The sequence below is a fragment of the Rhinichthys klamathensis genome, unplaced genomic scaffold (assembly GCF_029890125.1).
Source record: "Rhinichthys klamathensis goyatoka isolate OS25496 unplaced genomic scaffold, OSU_Roscu_1.1 h1tg000213l_1, whole genome shotgun sequence".
NCBI classification, from domain to species: Eukaryota; Metazoa; Chordata; class Actinopteri; order Cypriniformes; family Leuciscidae; genus Rhinichthys; species Rhinichthys klamathensis.
Window position 1 is genome coordinate 543666 of NW_026606738.1, and position 18672 is coordinate 562337.

An 18672-nucleotide genomic window follows, 5' to 3' on the forward strand; every position below is an offset into this window, starting at 1 on the left:
AAAAATAAATTAAAAAGCCATCCATACATAAAGATTTAGAGTAAGGTTAAATGATAGAAGTTCAAACCAGCCTACCGTGCTGTGAAAACATGTGGAAGAAGCTATCGCAATATTTATTATTTGGGATGACAAAATTTGTGGCTTATGTCAAGTTATCAAACTTTTATTTGAACATTGCAGAAATACGGAATTTTGGCGGAAAAGGTGCATGCAAATGTTTGTACGGGCGTTAACTTTAATGCTGCATTTAACTACTTTAGCGTTTAGTTGCCTATTGTTAGAAAACAAAGCGTAGGAAAATTTGAGTGTGAAACCGCAAACTTTATGCCCGCGCACGTCCCGTTTCGTTTGTGTTGCTATGACCACGATAAAGTGTGAGATCAAGCGGGGTTCAGCTTCATGCAACGTAAATCACTTTAAAAGGAAACATAAAGCGAGGACACCTCCCATTCTCATCTACATCTTAAACTCTCACTTCCTCCATGCTTTACAGTGAGATCTGGCCATAACTGCTGGCATTCATCCGCTTCTCTCCATCTGTCAAACGAGCCCAGCGCTTCATCCTCTCGCCTCAGAAGCCAGAGTCCCTCCCAGCCACAGTTCTCAGGTACAGTGCCCCGTCCCATCATCATATGGTGTGTTGTGCTCCTGTACGGTGTTTTTGGTAACCGTGCAAAACTTTGCATCTTTGCCCGCCTCTCAAAACATAGTAAGCTGACTATCTAGACAGCATGTTGGGCGCGCCTAGACGCTCTTATACGGCCTAAAATGTTGTTTTGCTAAATAGGATTTGAGACGCAGCCCTAATCTGCAGATCGTTCCTAATACATTCAGTCTTTTTACTCGGTTTAGTACTGTTCCTTAATACTGTTTCAACGAGAACTTCCATTGCTAAGTGTGTCTGTGCTTTTCTGAACTGTGGCAAGGTACGGTTAAACATTTGAGGAAGTTTTGTAAGAGAACTAAACAGTATTTCCAGATAAAGGTGAAGCTGATATGACCGAGTTGTTCACTCATTCTCCCAGATTGTTGCAAATATTGTTGCCTATATAAGAGTTTGCTCAATACGAGCTAGAAAGAAATAGATATAGAAAACAGATAAACTGTAAAAAAAATAATAATATTTAAATTCATTAAAATAATATATTTTTTAATCCTTAAAGGGATAGTTGCCCCCCCCCCCCCCCCTCCCCCTCCTCCAGTCTCAGTCAGGATTATTATAGAAGTTAAATGAATGGAAACATTTGTACAGTCTTTCTGAAGCAGCATGTTTGTGTGGAAGGATGTGGTGTAACTGAAGTTCTGCACATCTCCTGCGCTCCAAAAGTTGCTGTGGTGTTAGTCCAGTTACAAGTTTCCTCTCTCCGTCTATCTAATGCTCACTTTCTTTTGCATCTTTCATTTTTCAGATTATTTCTGTGAGCATACAGTGATGCATTGCAAATGAAAGTGACATTTGTTAGTCGACTAATTAAGCATAGGCCTATGCACAAGACTGCGTTTGATGTGATGAGACATGAAAAAGGGCATCAAAAAGAGAGAGATATAGATGAGAAGAGGGTATACAGCAAAGTGCTTTATCACTAAAACCTGCAAACAACGTGGCAACAGACTTAGAGAAGTAGCATTTCCTTCTCATTTACTTCATGCTAGTTTCCTCTTTCCTTCCTCTTTCTTGGGGCTGATTGCCTACACACTGTTTTAAACATAGAAAGATGAAAAAAATATGTAACTATTCATTTAAAGGAATTCGTTCAAATTCAAGAGAATTTAGTTATTAAACCAAGAATTCAACTTGAGTGCAAACATACTGACAACAGCGAAGAGTTCAGATCACCATCAAATGCAGGAATTGTAGTCAGCCATTTTCACCACAAATTACAAATACAGAAATACCTCAAAAAAGAGCTTCCTTCAATGAATATATAACCATGTTGCCTTTATTGAGATGCACATTTTTCAACCCACAAAAAGAAAACCTGCGACTTTCAATTATGTATATGGCAGACACTTTTATCTAAAGCGACTTGCATTGCATCGAAGGTATACAATTCATCAGTTCATGCATTCTCTGGGAGTCAAGTCCACAACCATAGCATTGCTAGCACCATGCTCTACTGTTTGAGCTACCGAATGTTTGAAAGTAATGATGAAAACCATCATACTTAATTTGCTTTTCCAGTTGTTTCTCATATTTATGTGTTTTCTCTCTCCATCCCTGTCTCCTCCTCCTCTGTCATTCCTCAGGTCATCATGTCTAGGAAGGTGGTCAGGACCAGTAAGTTCCGCCATGTCTTTGGCCAGGCGGTGAAGGCAGACCAGTGCTATGATGACATCAGGATCTCCCAGATGACCTGGGACAGCAACTTCTGCTCCGTCAACCCCAAGTTTGTGGCCATGATTGTGGATGCCAGTGGTGGAGGAGCTTTTATTGTATTGCCCCTGAGCAAGGTGCATCCAGATTAAGCACTCATTAAGCTCAAATTAATTGCAGTGTTCATATTGGTGGGGAGTGGGTATATATTGTCCTTCATTCAAGGTTTGATTATATATATATATATATATATATATATAGAGAGAGAGAGAGAGAGAGAGAGAGAGGGAGATGCCAATATTAAGATAAAGATATTAAGTTAGTTGGACTTGATAGTTTTAGGTTCAACTGTAGTTTTAACCCATTACCTGTTTCAAATGATCTTCTGAGGTCTTTGAATTTTAAACTCTACATATGTGATGCAGTGTTTGTCTAAATAAGGAAGTTCAAGGTTGAGTTTCATATGTACGTGTCACCAGACCTAGCATCTCTTCTCTTTCTGCTTCTTTGCATCTTGTTTTTGCCATATTTGGAGTGTGCTGCTGTCAACCCTGCACAGGATGTGGTGACAGCTTGCAGATTGAGTGAGTGACAAAAACTATGAGAAAAGGACAGCTGCCACTTAGACTTGATGTGCCTGCTTTTTTCTTGTGATCGGCTTGGTTCAAAATTTGATTATGTACCTTTTACTTCATAAAGCTTTCTGATATTTTCAAAATACCTTTCATATGTGGGGGTGGCAATATGGTGGAAACTATTTTTTGTCTTCCTCTTTTTGTTGCTGTTGTAGAGTTTATTTCATATGTCATTTCTTTCTTTCTTTTTCATCTTCTCAGTCCATCATCTCTGGTCCTCTGTTTCTATGTTACTCTGTCTGCACTCCTGGGTCTTATGCTAGAGAATGAATGGGAGTTCTGTCATATTAAATCTGCTGTGCATCTTACACTCGATGCTTTGCTCAATGGCAGCCATTGTTTCCCAATGAACACGAGAATTCGAGTCAAGCCCTTTCATTTCGTTTGGGTGGCTTGAGGAAGTTTTAAAAGCTCAGTTTTGAGACTGATAACATGATAATCAGGTTTTGTACACACTTGTGAAGTTCACGCATGTCATTAAAGGGGGGAATATGAAATTCATGTTAAAAAAATTGTCATTCTGAATTTGTAATTCATATTTTGGATTAAATTAAAATATTAATGTAGACCTAGTGGTTTCAGAATTTTGGACCCCATTGTACCATAAGTTAGTTAGACCCTTTAGGGAAAGATGAATTTGTTGTAATTTGAACTTAACCAGTCACTTTCTCTGACAATAATTAAATAATCTTTAGTCTACTGTTATTTTAGTGTAATTCAGTAATATTAACAATATAGTATCAGGGATATTGTATAGTAGTATAGTATTTATTAATATTTTGAATTGTCTTTTATTTTTATATGTTCACTTTTCCTTTTTCTTTTCTATTCATCTTTTAAATAATTCTATTTAGCTTTAATTTATTTTATTTTATTTCAGTATTAAGTTTTAGTAATTTTATTACTTCAACTTATTTTCTTTCAATTAGTTGCCAAGGTAACATTTCTAATTTTCTGTTAAGTTTTTTAAGTTTAGGTTTTTCAACTAATATTTATATTTTATTTTAACAGTAACCATGCTGCTTAAGTCCATTCATTTTTTCAAGTTCTTACTTACGTTCTGCAGCCCCTGTAATCATTTAAAGACTGTTCCTGTACATGGACTTGCACACAACACTCACATTTAACAATAAGATTTTTGCAGAGTGTATGTGCTCTCCGTGTGCATGATGGGAACTCATGCACGGTGCTGTACTCTCTAAACGGGTTAGTAGTTATTAGGCGTAATTGAAGGCATGGCTGTAAAATTGAGATCAGCTGACACAGCCCTCCTCATCTGTCTGAGATCTCTCCTGCTCTTTTTCTGCTCTGTTGGTCAAAGTTTCAAAGAGTTCATATTCTATGTTTAGTCATTTGAAGGGTCTATTTTTGTACATTTGTATTTTCGCTCCTTCATACCAAGGTTTACCTTAGTAACCCATTTGTCCCTTCTGGGTCTCTAATTTGTGTTTTAGACGGGTCGCATCGACATGTCCCAGCCCACTGTCTGTGGTCACACTGGACCCGTATTGGACATTGAATTCTGCCCACATAATGACAACATCATTGCCAGTGGCTCTGAAGACTGTAGTGTCATGGTGAGTGGCATGTGCCTTTAGCTTATTGGCTTGATCAAATGACATTTATGCACCAAAACAGTCAATACTCGTACTAAAGTGAAAATGCTAATATAATCCATAATTATCAGACCAGTGCCATCCACATCTACCGATTAACATAAATATCAAATCAATTAATGAATAATACAATTATGTATACAAAACAGCAGCTCATATTAGGCTTGCTACAATATATACGGTAATACCGGTTATGTGGGATGATGTCGGTATGAAAATATATACCGGTTTAAAGGGGGAACATTATGAATGAAACACCAGTGCCTATATCAATCCTAATTAATGTTAAATAATGCTCATGTGTACAGGTACTTTTCATAGACAACAAACACGTTCAATCTTTTAAGTGTGTAAATTAATAATTTAATTTTCATTTATTTTCTATTTAAAATTGCTCCATCTAGCATCCAACCAGCTGTAATGCCGGAATAACAAATTTGAATGTGGAAACCGTACTGGTGTGAAAATTATGATCTAACTCACACTTATTATAACATAAGGTCAATGTTGTTATGTAATAGATCTGGGAGATTCCAGAGGGGGGTCTCATATCGCCCCTGAAGGACCCAGTTGTGAAGCTGGACGGGCACTCCAAACGTGTGGGCATCCTCAGCTGGCACCCAACTGCCCACAATGTGCTAATGAGTGCAGGTAAACCAACATCAGACATCCACCCAACAGCCAAAAGTGCATTTATATACAGTCTTGAACTACACCTATGTATGCATGGCTAAGAACATGTACTCATTCGTGCAATATAGAGGCCACTTTTACAGTTGAATGGTGGCACCCTCTGCTGATTCTTCACACACTTCTTTAGGTTTATCATAAATTTGACGTTTCTATTTTTTTCTCTCTCTTTCTTCCACATCAATCTTCCTCCTTCCCCCATACTCTTGATTTACCTTGTCGGCCTTCTCTGTCTTTCTTTCTCTCTTGGTTTCTGTCTGCAGGCTGTGATAACGTGGTCATCCTGTGGAATGTGGCTCGTGGAGAGGCAGGGTTGCGCATTGACTCAGTGCACACTGATCTGATCTACAGCGCCTGCTGGAACAGAAACGGCTCTCAGATCCTTACTGCCTGCAAGGACAAGAAACTACGAGTGTTCGACCCCCGCAAGGGCTCCGTCATCAATGTGCGTGCATCCCTTCAATGTAAAACATGATCAAAAAATGCTAATCGAAGTGAATAATGATTAAAAAAAATGTATGGGGCATAAATAAGTAATGTATTTGCATTGTTTACCATTCACATTGATTTTGCAGTCACATCTAGCAAGTAGTTGTCTAGTGGTGTTTGGATGCATATTTTGCTGTACTTAAAAATATCAGTTATAGTTGGTTGTTGGGTTCCATGTATTTTTGATGTCGTTTTAAAGCATTTCATCAGTGTTTTTTTTTTTCAATGTTAATGCAAGAATTAAAAAACTTGAGATTGAGCACATGATACTGAATAATTTAAAGCCGCAGTAATTACAGGGAATCTTAGTGTTAATTTAATGTTTTCTTAAGCTGCAGTAACATCAGTCATTTATGAATCACAGCTCGCTTTCTGTTAGCCAACGCTGTGAATCCTTGTATCCAACTTGAAACTGTTGCGAAATCTGCATTGTGCAAAATTCCTGATTGCATGAATTCCTTTTGAAATTACTTTGGTTTCGCCCCTTGAAAATTCAAACAACAGTTAATGTGACTGCATTTTTGGTCTTTTAACATTTTACATCCAGTGAATGCATTTAAAGTAATTAACTAAATCAATTTAACTCAAATTATGCCTTCATTTATTCCAATTTGCAGTCTGAACATTTTTATAGTGTTCTTTTATAGCTTATTATAGTGTCTCTTTCTTACACCTTCCTTTCTGCCAGCTTATTCACTGCTCATGCGACGTCTCTCTGTGTATATGTGTGTTTCAGGAGAAGGACAAGCCTCATGAAGGTTCCAGGCCAATCAGAGCTGTGTTTGTTTCTGATGGCAAGATCCTGACCACCGGTTTCAGCCGCATGAGTGAGCGGCAGGTGGCGCTGTGGGATCCTGTGAGTACATCATGTGCTTCAGAAGCTCTCTTTTTCAGTTTTACAAACAAGTGACTCACAAAAGTGTGTTGTTTGTGGTTGCAGAACAACTTGGATGAGCCCTTGACTCTGCAGGAGCTGGACACCAGCAGTGGAGTGCTCTTACCTTTCTTTGACCCTGACACTGGTGTAGTCTACCTTTGTGGCAAGGCAAGGATCTAACACAAGTTCAAGTTGTATGATCATGAAGAGGTATTTGTTTATGAAGTTGTATGTGCTAAAAGTGCATATGGTTTGACAGGGTGACAGCAGCATCAGATACTTTGAGGTGACAGACGAGGCTCCATACGTCCACTATCTCTCCATGTACAGCAGCAAAGAGAGTCAGAAGGGCATGGGCTACATGCCTAAGAGAGGCCTGGAAGTCAACAAGTGTGAGATTGCAAGGTAAACACGCCCAGCCTTTCTTTCACCAATGCCCATTGTGTAGTTGCTTTGTCCCACAAACATTTAAAAAGATCAGCATTTTAAATTCTTGATTATTTTATACTTATTTCAGGTTCTATAAACTTCATGAGAGAAAGTGTGAACCTATTGTTATGACTGTGCCTCGTAAGGTAAGTTTGGATTTAAAGTCAAAGATAGGCTTAAATGTTGTCAAACATTTGGGGTCAATAAGATTTTTGTTTGTTTGTTTGAAAGATATGTAACTATGTAACTTTTTGGAGAAAAAAACAAAAACATGTTCTAAACCATGTCTTTACTTTAACCAAATACCCTTATGATAAACCTATAATAATGATATTATGATATGTCTCTTAATCATTAATTTGCCTGTGCATGTCAGCTAAAATCCGACTGTGGGTAGAGTGCAGCTAGAAATTTGCAAATGAACTAGACAAATGTACTGTTTATCATGAAAAATGTCTGGCCTCCAGAGAATTATCGGTTGTTAAAAAAGAAAATTAAAAGAAAAAAAGTTATTTATTTGTCCATCCGCTCTGTGTCCATGTGGGCACATTCATCCATTCTTACTCAAGACGCATGCTATTTTCTTTTTTAACCGCTAGAGGGCCGAAAATGATCTAGTGTAGCTTTAAAGGTGCTTTGTGTAATATTTAGTAGGATCTGTTGACAGAAATGCAATATCATATACATAACTATGTTTTCAGTGGTGTATAAAGACCTTACTTAATGAACCGTTATGTTTTTATTACCTTAGAACAGGGGTGCCCAACCCTGCTCCTGCCGATCGACTGTCCTGCACAGTTTATCTCCAACCCTAATCAAACACACCTGAAGCAACCAATTAAGGTCTTCAGGATCACTTGAAAATTAAAGGCAGGTGTGTTTGATTAGGGTTGGAGATGAACTGTGCAGGACAGTCGATCGGCAGGAGCAGGGTTGGGCACCCCTGCCTTAGAATGAGCCATTTCTATCTACATACACCGCGGGTCCCCTTACATTGAAATGCGCCGACATGTTTCTACAGTGGCCCTCAATGGACAAACGCGTTTCATCACTATGTTGTTCTCCGTGCAAAGAAGCTAGCTAAAGTCAGCGAATAAAACACTGACATAACTTTTGTTGGTTGCAATTCGCAACCTCACCACTAGATGCCGCTAAAACATTACACAGTGCACCTTTAAATTAATTGAAAAAGATAGTAAGGACATTTATAATGTTGCAACTTGCAAAAAAATTGTGTTTCAAATAAATGCTGTTCATTTGAACTTGTTATTCATCAAAGAATCCTGAAAAAAAAATTCACGGAATCCACAAAAATATTAAGCAGCAAAACTGGTTTCAACATCGACATTTTTTTGAGCACCAAAGCAGCATAGAATGGTTTCTGAAGGATCATGTGACTCTAAAGATCGAAAATTCAGCTTTTAAAAACAAAAAATCGTATCAGCCCCAAATTTTTTAATGATGGTGTATGAATGCCACTGTTGATTTAGTGCATCTTAATCCAACATTATCTTTTCCTTGCTTTAGTCTGACTTGTTTCAAGAGGACCTTTACCCTGACACGATTGGTCCAGAGCCATCGGTAAAGGCAGATGATTGGTTTGCTGGTAAAGATGGGGAACCAATCCTGATCTCCTTGAAAGAAGGTTTTGTGGCTACCACCAAAAACAAAGAGTTCAAAGTCATCAAGAGCTTGATGGCCACAACATCCTCTTCCTCGAACAACCGACAATCTGACAGTGGGGTACGAGAACAGATAATTACCCCAGCCTTTTTAATGCCTTTTATGTAACCCCAAACATAGTGAATTGTATATAAAACTGAGTTTCTGTCACAAATAATCTCATTCTAGCTTTCTTTCTCTTTCACATACAGGACGTGCAGGCCTTGCAGAATGAGGTGAAGGAGCTGAGAGAGATGGTTGAGCAATTGACCAAGCGAGTGAGCGAACTGGAGAGCAATTAGCTGAAGAGAGACCCCAGTAGAATGCTTTAAAAGAAATATGCAAATTGACACATATACAGTAAGATGCGTGAATAATGAAATTGTAAAAGGTTCATATCAGAAAGGTTTGTAGAATTATGTGAAATGTTTTCATTGGATACCATTTTGCAGTCCATTGCAGACCAAATTTTGCTCTTCAGGGATTTTACTTTTTTTTTTTTTTTTAATGTGATTGCATTTGTTTTAAGCCCATTTTAATATATGTTTTATAGGATTTGAAATAAAGGTCAGTGTTATTTTAACAAAGATTTATTTATGTGTCAAAAAGTCATTGTTCATTCTGCACACACAAATGTCTTAAATCAGTCAGTTTTATTGAAAATATATGAAAGACAATAGAAATGATTATGACCAAATACACAATACACAAACAAACAGAAAAAATCTTAGTGAACTAACTGTACAGTATTTGCAGTAGATTCCCATATCCTAAAAAGTTCTTGAACAGTTTGTTATTACTCAAAAATAGGCCAAGTAGCCTAAACACTGTAAAGTTTACAACCGCATTTATTCAGTAGCATTCTTTGAAATGCCAAGGACTGGCACAGATACAATGACCTGAAAGTATTTTGGACACAAGCTTGGCCCATCCCTGAATTTTAATAAACAAGTGCATAGTTTATTAGCTGCACTGAGAAATCGCAGCAGTAAATTGTAAAATATATAAAACTAATTCATTAAAAAGCTTAAAGATTGTATTTCTACGAATGCTCCTAACAAGTAACATTTACATTTTTCTAGATCTTGACCTTTTCCCATTTAACTTTTTCTCTTTTCCTACCAACTACTAAAGACTACTTGCTAACATTAACCCATTTTAGACTCCTGCTATAATTACTGCGACTACTTCTTATTAGTTTAACACATTTTTCTTTATCTACACATAATTCTTGCTTGGTGCTGAGGCGCTATTGCTGTAGTATTTGGCTGTTCCGCTCGATCCTCCAGAGCGGGGTCTGCTGAAGCAACACAGCAGGCCTCCGGCCAGCAGGAGCAGGACTCCTCCTCCCCAGCCCACGAAAATACATGCACCCAACTCTCTTTTCTGAGACTGAGCGACCAGTGGATTGTTGAAATCGCGTATGATATTACTAGCCGCCCAGCTGACGGGGATGATCAGCAACAAGCCCGCGATGATCAGCCCGATGGCGGACACCAGACTCACTTTGGGTTTGACTTCTTCGTTCTCAATGCAGGTGGTGAAGTCGGCTCCGGCGCACAGAATGAGCAGGGACAGGACAGCGAGCATACAGCTGATGATGGTCATGGCACGGGCCGCCTGAAGGTCAGAGCTCAGGATGAGCAGCGACTCGTAGGACTTACACTGCTGCTGTCCGGTACTCTGAACCACACACTCCATCCACAAGCCCTCCTCCTGAACCTGTGAGGAGAGAAACAATTATCTAGCTTTATTACAGATTATTCATGGAAAATATGGCCTGAGGGAAGTTAGTTTTAGATATCGTCAAATAACAAAATATGAAATATACCCTCCCATCCACATAGGCTAATTCTTTCAAGAATAATCATTTTTTTAATAACCGAATGTTGCTCCATACACTTAAGTACACAGTCTCCATCTCTCTGTAGAATATGCATGATACATTATATAATCTATTAGAATGATTAAAGTCAACATGAAATCAAAATGAACTATCTTTTTTTTTTTATGGAATATTTCATGGAAAAATCTTTTTTTTTTTTATGGAATATTGCTGTATTTATTATAAATGATTATTTCCGTGCACATATTTTAAATTCATGTGCCCTCGTAATCTTTAATCAGAATAACTTCCTCTTCCTCTTGCAGCGGCATCTCTTCTCTGATTACATGTTTACTGGCTCGAGGGCGGGATCAACCTGTCACTCACATGACATCACAGCAGTAGCAAACCACAACCATCCAACGATCCAATCAAATCCCAATTGACTAAATAAAGTCCTGTCCTACTAAATTTTTCTTGTTCGAGAAGCTGTTTCACTTGTTGGATATATGTCACAATAAGGAAGAAAAGAATATTGCAACTTGTGTCATTCCGACTTTAAATACACGTCATGCCTTCTTCTCATACACGTCAACTTCTGTTTAACAGAGGGTGCACACAACGTCAAGGACAATTGTGAATGTGTATACATGCTGGATGAAGCTACACTATATTTGCATTATCTAGGAATTTTAGTAAAAAAAAAATGTTTGTGCCATTTTTATTATTATTTTTACAAATATATTTCAGTCACTTTAGATTAGGGACCAATTCTCACTATCAACTAACTATTAACTATGACTTTTCCCTCAATAAACTCTATTGGGTAGGATTAAGGGATATAGATTAAGGTCATTAATATGTGCTTTATATAATACTAATAAACAGCCAATAATATGCATGCTAATAAGCAATTAGTTAATAGTGAGAATTGGACCCTTAACTGAAGTGTTACCAATATTTCTATCTAGCCTTTACTTATTTTAATTTCAGTTTTAATTATTTCAGTGATTTTGTTTCAGTTGATTGCCAAAGCAACATTTCTCATTTTCATTTAATTTTTTAAAAAAGTTTTTCATCTAATATTTATATTTTATTTTATGTAAGCTTTTTTTTAATTAATGAAAACAGTTTCTGACTGTTTGTATTAGCAATAACAACACTGAAAACATACTTCAGATGAATATTGATCACGGCTCTGAATATTGATCACGGTCTCTGAAATTTTCATTTTATTGTGCTTTTGTATCATTTTGCTTGACATGACCTAATCTTCAGTCATTCTGAAGATTTTTTTCATTAAAGATCTCTTTATCTATATATATATATATATTTTTTTTTTATATATATAATATTTTTCTTTTAACCGAAATGTTTACCTGTGCAGTGATAATGTTCTGACCAATAAAGGCAGAAACCTTCCATCTTGGAACAGCAATGGTCACGACCGCAGCAATGAGACCTAAAATTCCCAGTGCCACACACACGATCTGTACAGCAGAGGAGCCCATTCTGAAAGAGTAAGGAAGATGGTGTTAAAACTGAAAAACCAAAAAATGGCATGGCAAAGGTCGGCTACAAAACCAGTAGTTTCCTGTTCACTACTGCCTGTTTGTGTCATTGATAAGTGGTATGTTTTGTAATATTCTAGTCTAGTGCTTACATATTTGCACAGAAACTCAATGACTCATCCCTTTAGACAGGCCCGTACAAGAATTTGTATCTTAGGGCTATAGCAGAAAAAAAACATCAGCGCTAAGAAAACTCGCATCATAAAGCAAAAGCCTCAAGTCTCAACAGGTTCTAACAATCTTTATCTACACTTGATAAAGTGAACTGCCACTCCCAGAGAGGGGTCTCAGGTCCCGCTCATTCTATTCTATTCGGTTCTATTCGGATGCAGGACATTTCTTTTTAAACTTTTTATTGAACTGTCCTTATTTCTGTACACCCGCTACCCAAATGTCTGTGGCTTTTTATTCATATCGATCTCTCTGAACTTCTCTTATATTTCCTAAGGATTTGCTCTTGGCCGATTCATAAAACTGCTGTTAGAATGTGTGGACTGTAGTTAAGACCCCGTAGTCCACTATAGTGCACTGTATTATCTTCCTACTCAGTACAAAGCACCATAGATTGGTGAGAAGGATGGACAGGGAAGGGGTGAACAGGTGGTGTGTGGGCACCAGCAAAATGACTAACGGTATTTGTGGCTGCTTTTAGTTTACCGTGAATCATTCAACAGCTCTCTGAGCGATTAACATGCTGCCCGGCTCCTTTAAAATTGTATTCTTTCCATCTAAGCAATGATAATTCTGCTCTTAACTAAGCTAAAATCATGAATGAGTGAGGAATTTAGTTAAAACAATTATTACAATATTAACAGAAAGAGAAGTCCACAGTGAAACATTACCTGTTTCTTTTGTTTCTCAATATGACGTGCTTCAAGTATGATGTTATATACAAAGACAACATGAAAATCTTTAACAATGTCATACAGTTAAAAAAAAAACCCATCTAAACATGGATATCTATATACTTCATGGACATAACACAATACACAAAGGCACCACCTTATATTAAATAATTTATATAAACTCGCAAAAAGGGAAAAAAAAGTTAGAACATTACCTTTTATTGTAGCTCTTTGAAGACAATTTCTTTTCGGTTCGTCTTTAAGTTTGTCTCCCACCTTACCAAACGGTTACCTCTAATAAAGGTGTTGGGATGTGGGGCTGCTTTTGAAGAAAAATGCAATGGGTGGGGTATGAGACAGAGGCGGGTTGGTAAAGAGGAAAAGGCCAGCCTGGACTTGTTCTTTTTCACTCTACTGCTTTCTTCACCCCTTTTTATATCACCTTCCTCTGGTTTTTAAATAGAGATGGTCCATGTTTGATTTTTTTTTTCTTCAAAAACAAAATATTCATACATACACTAATATCATACAACTAGTTTTTTCCCCCCCACTGTATGTCACGTTTCCGTGCAACTAAATGGAAACATGCGTTCAGGAGGGTCCAGCATCATGATACTATGAATCATAATTACTTTGAATCTTCTGTCACAATGACATCTCAAAAACAACCTCACAACCTCTCCTCATAAGCTCTGCCCAGTCAAATATAAACAAGTTAGAGTGGGTGGGCTTTAAATTGTGAAACATCGGGATTGGGAGACACATCGTCATAACACAGCTGTGTTAGGCAAGAATGGATTCATTAAAAAAAACTATGTTAATAAGAGATTGGAAAAAAGACAACAAAAATAGAGCCAGGAGAAGGAAAGGTATCAGAAAGATTACGACACGACACTCAGTCTCACAGTCTCTCTCTTGTCTGTTTTTTTGTGAACTTAAGAGTATTGCTGATGAGGCACTGATATATAGTAATGCACTATATGTCATTCTGATGCTCATGAGGAAAATTCCAATGACACCATTTATGTAAATTATTTATTTGACTTTTATTTCATCATTGTCTCGCTCTTTTTTTGTCAAAACAAACAAAAACTACCCCCCCACCCCCCAAAAAAACAAACAATTATTGCGGTGAATATTGCTCTACTGTTAAATCTAGAACATGTCATCAGCAAACATAATAACTATGAGTTTTAGTTATACCTGAAAATGCATTGATTGATAAAATCTAAAATGAAAATAATCTTGAGTCTACATGAGACACTGTCATGGGATAGTTATAATTCATGGACATACCCTACATTTTAGTCCAGATCAGTACGCTGTTTTAAGAAAAAATTATATTAAGATATAAATTAGATAATCTCATTTATAAGAAACAACTTAAACCAGAATCTACATTCAAACCATATGGGAAAAGTTTTTAATGTGGGTTTTATCATGTATGACGTTGGAAATAATCAAAATATTTGCGTGAGTGTGCAGTTCAACTCTTTACTTAGAGAGAGATTTACATACATACCGTATATATTATGCCTATTATAAATGTGTCTTTTGTGTGTTCACGCCATAAACTGTAAAAAACAAGTTCACATATTTCCTGTTGCCCCAGAAACCACATGGAGCATGTTTTAATGCAAGGAGTAAACAGGGTCTTACCAGAAGATGCCATCTCACGCAAGCTAAAGACAGGCAACAAAAGAAAATTAAAAAGAAAATTAGGGACAGTTAAACATACACGTGGTTAGACAGAACATCAACCTGACCGTCAAGAACTTTTTGTCTCTCGAAATAAATTATAGACCCATCCATTTATGTACATAAATAAATTGATATCTACCTACCCTAGATTTATCTAGTTAATCGTTTATAAATAGTAAATGTTGTATCATTGCTAAAAAACAATAACTTTAGCAGATTATTTAACATACCTCAATTCGTGTCGCTGTACAGCCTCCCCCTACTGGACGGACGCATCAGGAACAACAGGGGCGTAAAACTGCCTGGGCTGTATATCTAGATATCTTCCGGCAGCATCCCACTACTCGGGCTGCGATATTTTTTTTCCCAGGATGGTAGGGGAAGACTCATGAATATTCATTAGGGAACTCATCGCTAATTGTTCATAACATAGACATAATAAATACATAGACGCCCTATTGGCCGCTGGAGCGTACGTCAACGGCGCCATACCCCTACCTCTCATACCGGGAGTTGAGAAAAATGCCTGTTTTGTGCGCTGTTTGGGGCTGTACACATCGCCACACAATTGAAAACAGCTTTCGAGGAATTACCTTTCACAAGCAAGACTGAACGTTTGTTTTTCGTTGTATTTGGTCATGATTTAATTAGTAATGTTCAGAGGTTACATTTAAAAATACTACTGTTATTGTGTCACGAAATGTAGTTTTAATAGTTTTTCAGTCGACAATGTAGTTGTTTAAAGCTCAAATGTGTGGTTTGTTTATAAAGATAGCGCCTATTTAAAAATTTGATCTGACGTTTTCGGATTTGTAAGATGCTATCACCGGGGCTCAGCGCTCGTCTACCCCGCCTGGAACAGCCGTACCTCGGCCAGTGCTTCTGAAGTGTTGCCGCTGACTCGGGGATGTCTGTAGTCTAGTGGTTAAACATGAGAAATAATTCGTCTTGTGTATATCTAACGGGCGATCTTTGGTCTCATTAATCTATAAATGGTTCCCTAGTAAATCGTTTTGGCTGAGGGCAAAGTGAAGTTTCATAACTTTATATTTAGGCTATTTTAACGTTGTATCCTGCTGTATGACTGAAGCTACTTCTGTTATAATGGCTATTACTGATCAATAAAACTGAAATTTATCAAAAAGAGTTAATATTAAAATGTCACTATTTAACTTATTTTTTATTGTATATATTCTGTAATTGATATTTCTTATTATATTGCTATTATTATAATATTATTAATAAACTATATGCAATTATCAATATTTTTATGATTGTATTGTACTTATGATATTATATAATTATACTATTCATTACTATTTTATTTGCTGTATACTATTTGTTTATTTTATTGACTAAACTATTTACTATTACTTCTCACTTTATATTTACTATTTGCATTGCACTATAGTTGTAGCCTATGTATTATCATAAAGGATCCATCAGTTATCTTTGTTATTGCTAAAATCTGGTCAATCACAAAAAATGCTTTTTCCACAATAAGAAAACTTAAATTATATCTCAGTATGGGGGTCTTCACCATTCTTATCCAAGAATAAAAAGCCAAATACATGACAAGCCTGCAGCTTTGACCATTCTTTATTAAAAAAAAAAGAATATTTTACAAGTCTAACTATCGAGATTTTAAATAACTAGAGATGGAACTTTTTGTACACCACATACAAACTAAAATCGGTTGATAAATGTAAAAACTGTTTGTTTGTATCCAGAAAAAACGCAGCTCACCCGTTTACTTACATTTGATTACAGTGCAATCTTGCCCTCCGCAAAATGGCGGACCCGGTTCATAACCCCAGTGACGGGTATGTTTAGGGGCGGGGTTAGGTGTAGGTCACCAGACCAATCAGGGATGAGTTCCCTAATGAATATTCATGAGTCTTCCCCTACCATCCTGGAAAAAAAAAAAAAATCGCATTCGGCCTGGTTCACACAGAAAGCGTTTTTGCGTTGAAAAACGCGAGACGCGGGCAGTGGAATGGGGAAAAAGCGCGAGGTATCGAGGCGGTTAACTTATTTTAACTTGAGTGCCAAGTTTTTAGAACGTAGTCATGCGCGAGACGCTGCAAGTGCAAAAGACTAGCGCGTGTTTACTATATAGACTAAAAAATGGTTTACATTGAAAAATAAAGTAGCGCAGTGAAATGGAAAAACGTGATTTTCCGGTACAGGATGAGAGCTTATTAATTGCGAAAACGATTAGGCCTATCTATTTTTGTTAATTATTATTTTATTTCAGTTAGTTTTTCAGTAATTGTTGTTAGTTTAGTTTAGTTTTAGTTTCTCATTTATGTTGATATTCTATTTTATTTCAGTTTACGTGTTTTTTGACCAATAGTTTTAGTCTTAGTTTCAGTTTTCGTTTACGAAAATAACCTTGGTAAGTACCAGCTGGCCAGCTGAGAATGTTGTGGAAAATTGTCTTCTCTTAATTTATGTTGCGGGAAATTGTCTTCTCTGCAAAAGAAGGTCAGGAGTCAGAGCTAGAGAAATCAGATTATTATACAATTTGCAATTATTATACCTGGTTCTTATCTGTTATTTCGCAATAACCAAGTGACATAACATCTGGTAAGATTCACCCCTCCTGTTTTCCCCATAGGCGAAATGTAACATTCTCCAAGGCCAATCAACTCTTCTCAGAGGCAAGACACCTCGACGCAACACCTCTTAACAATGGTCTTATTATTTCACATCGTCTGGTGTTTACCAGAAAATCCCTGACTATGCAAAAACTGCAGTGGTTGCACAAACTTCTCATCTTGACCTTTGTATAGTCACATAGGCCACAAGTACGGTGGCCGAGAGAGCTCACCGCGCTGCAACTGAAGAAAACACATGCAAATACAAAAAAACACATGCAAATAAAATAAAACGCATGCAAATACAAACAAACGCGTGCAAATAAAAAAAAACACCCGCAAATTAAGACAACATCTTCATCAGTTTCACAACACACGTGTGCTCCAAATACTCACAACACCACCAAATACAAACGCGCTGCAAAAGCTCACAACTCAAATACAGAAAACGCGCTGCAAATAACACAGAGCACAACGGAAATGTGTCCAGAGGAACCAAATAGGCCTAAGTGACGAACCCGGCTGGGACGTGCGTGCTGGCAGTGGCATAGATATCCATAAATCTATGCGTGCTGGTGCTTACAGCTTAAAATTATACTTTATTTATTTATTTGTGCAAAACATACAGAGATTACATTTTTTTATGACATACAACTTGTATACAATGTACAAAATGTATTAACAATGTGTTCAATGTCATCAGAATACAAATGAGAAAAGAACAATGAGCTGGAAACTAAAATAAATAAATAAAAAAAGATGAAGAAGAAAAGATATTTATCTATACATCATGGTAAATGGACTGCATTTATATAGCGCTTTCACAGACCCAATGGCCACCAAAGCGCTTTACATTTGCCTCACATTCACCCATTCACACACTCATTCATACACCGACGGGCGACGGCAGCCATGCAAGGCGCCATCCAGCTCGTCGGGAGCAGCCGGGGTTAGGTGTCTTGCTCATGGACACCTCGACACTTGGTCAGGTGGAACCGAGGATTGAACCACCAACCTTCCGGTCTGTAGACAACCCACATGAACCACTGAGCCACTGCCGCTGTTGTTGTCAGTAAAAATGCGCAAAATATAGTTTGTGAAAATGGTCACAAACATATTTGAGCCTTTTTCATCAAAATATAGAGCAGAATCTTCTTTGTCAAACCTGATGGTGTAAAATAGGTCCCAGGCCAAACACCTTAACACATATTATCACAACTTTAAAACGTCATCACCAGAATGAAAACTAAACTGAAACTGACCAGCCGTGATTTGATTTATTTTACAGCAATCAAACAGTGCAACTTGCAAACGGGAAACTCTCAATAAAGAGGAGGTGCGGTGTTCCGTAACGTCTAATAGAGGGCGCTAGTGTGTTAGAAAATGATCCAGAAACATGAGCAAACCTGTCATTAAAT

General features: G+C 37.3%; 2 protein-coding genes across 2 annotated transcripts; one reads left to right on the plus strand and one right to left on the minus strand.

Annotated features, from left to right (window-relative positions):
* The first annotated feature begins 469 nt into the window (after positions 1–469).
* Positions 470–9301, plus strand: coro1a (coronin, actin binding protein, 1A). The gene is made up of 11 exons (XM_056264047.1): positions 470–607; positions 2248–2451; positions 4404–4526; positions 5087–5216; positions 5519–5700; positions 6481–6600; positions 6685–6789; positions 6881–7026; positions 7139–7196; positions 8578–8793; positions 8925–9301. The coding sequence occupies exons 2-11, from the start codon at positions 2254–2256 to the stop codon at positions 9012–9014; spliced, it is 1368 nt and encodes a 455-aa protein (XP_056120022.1). The 5' UTR covers positions 470–607; positions 2248–2253; the 3' UTR covers positions 9015–9301.
* A 516-nt stretch (positions 9302–9817) lies between these two features.
* Positions 9818–13328, minus strand: cldni (claudin i). The gene is made up of 3 exons (XM_056264050.1): positions 13169–13328; positions 11917–12049; positions 9818–10434 (listed from the first exon to the last, which is right to left on the minus strand). Exons 2-3 carry the CDS (start codon positions 12046–12048, stop codon positions 9931–9933), a joined length of 636 nt encoding a protein of 211 aa, XP_056120025.1. The 5' UTR covers position 12049; positions 13169–13328; the 3' UTR covers positions 9818–9930.
* Positions 13329–18672: the final 5344 nt, after the last annotated feature.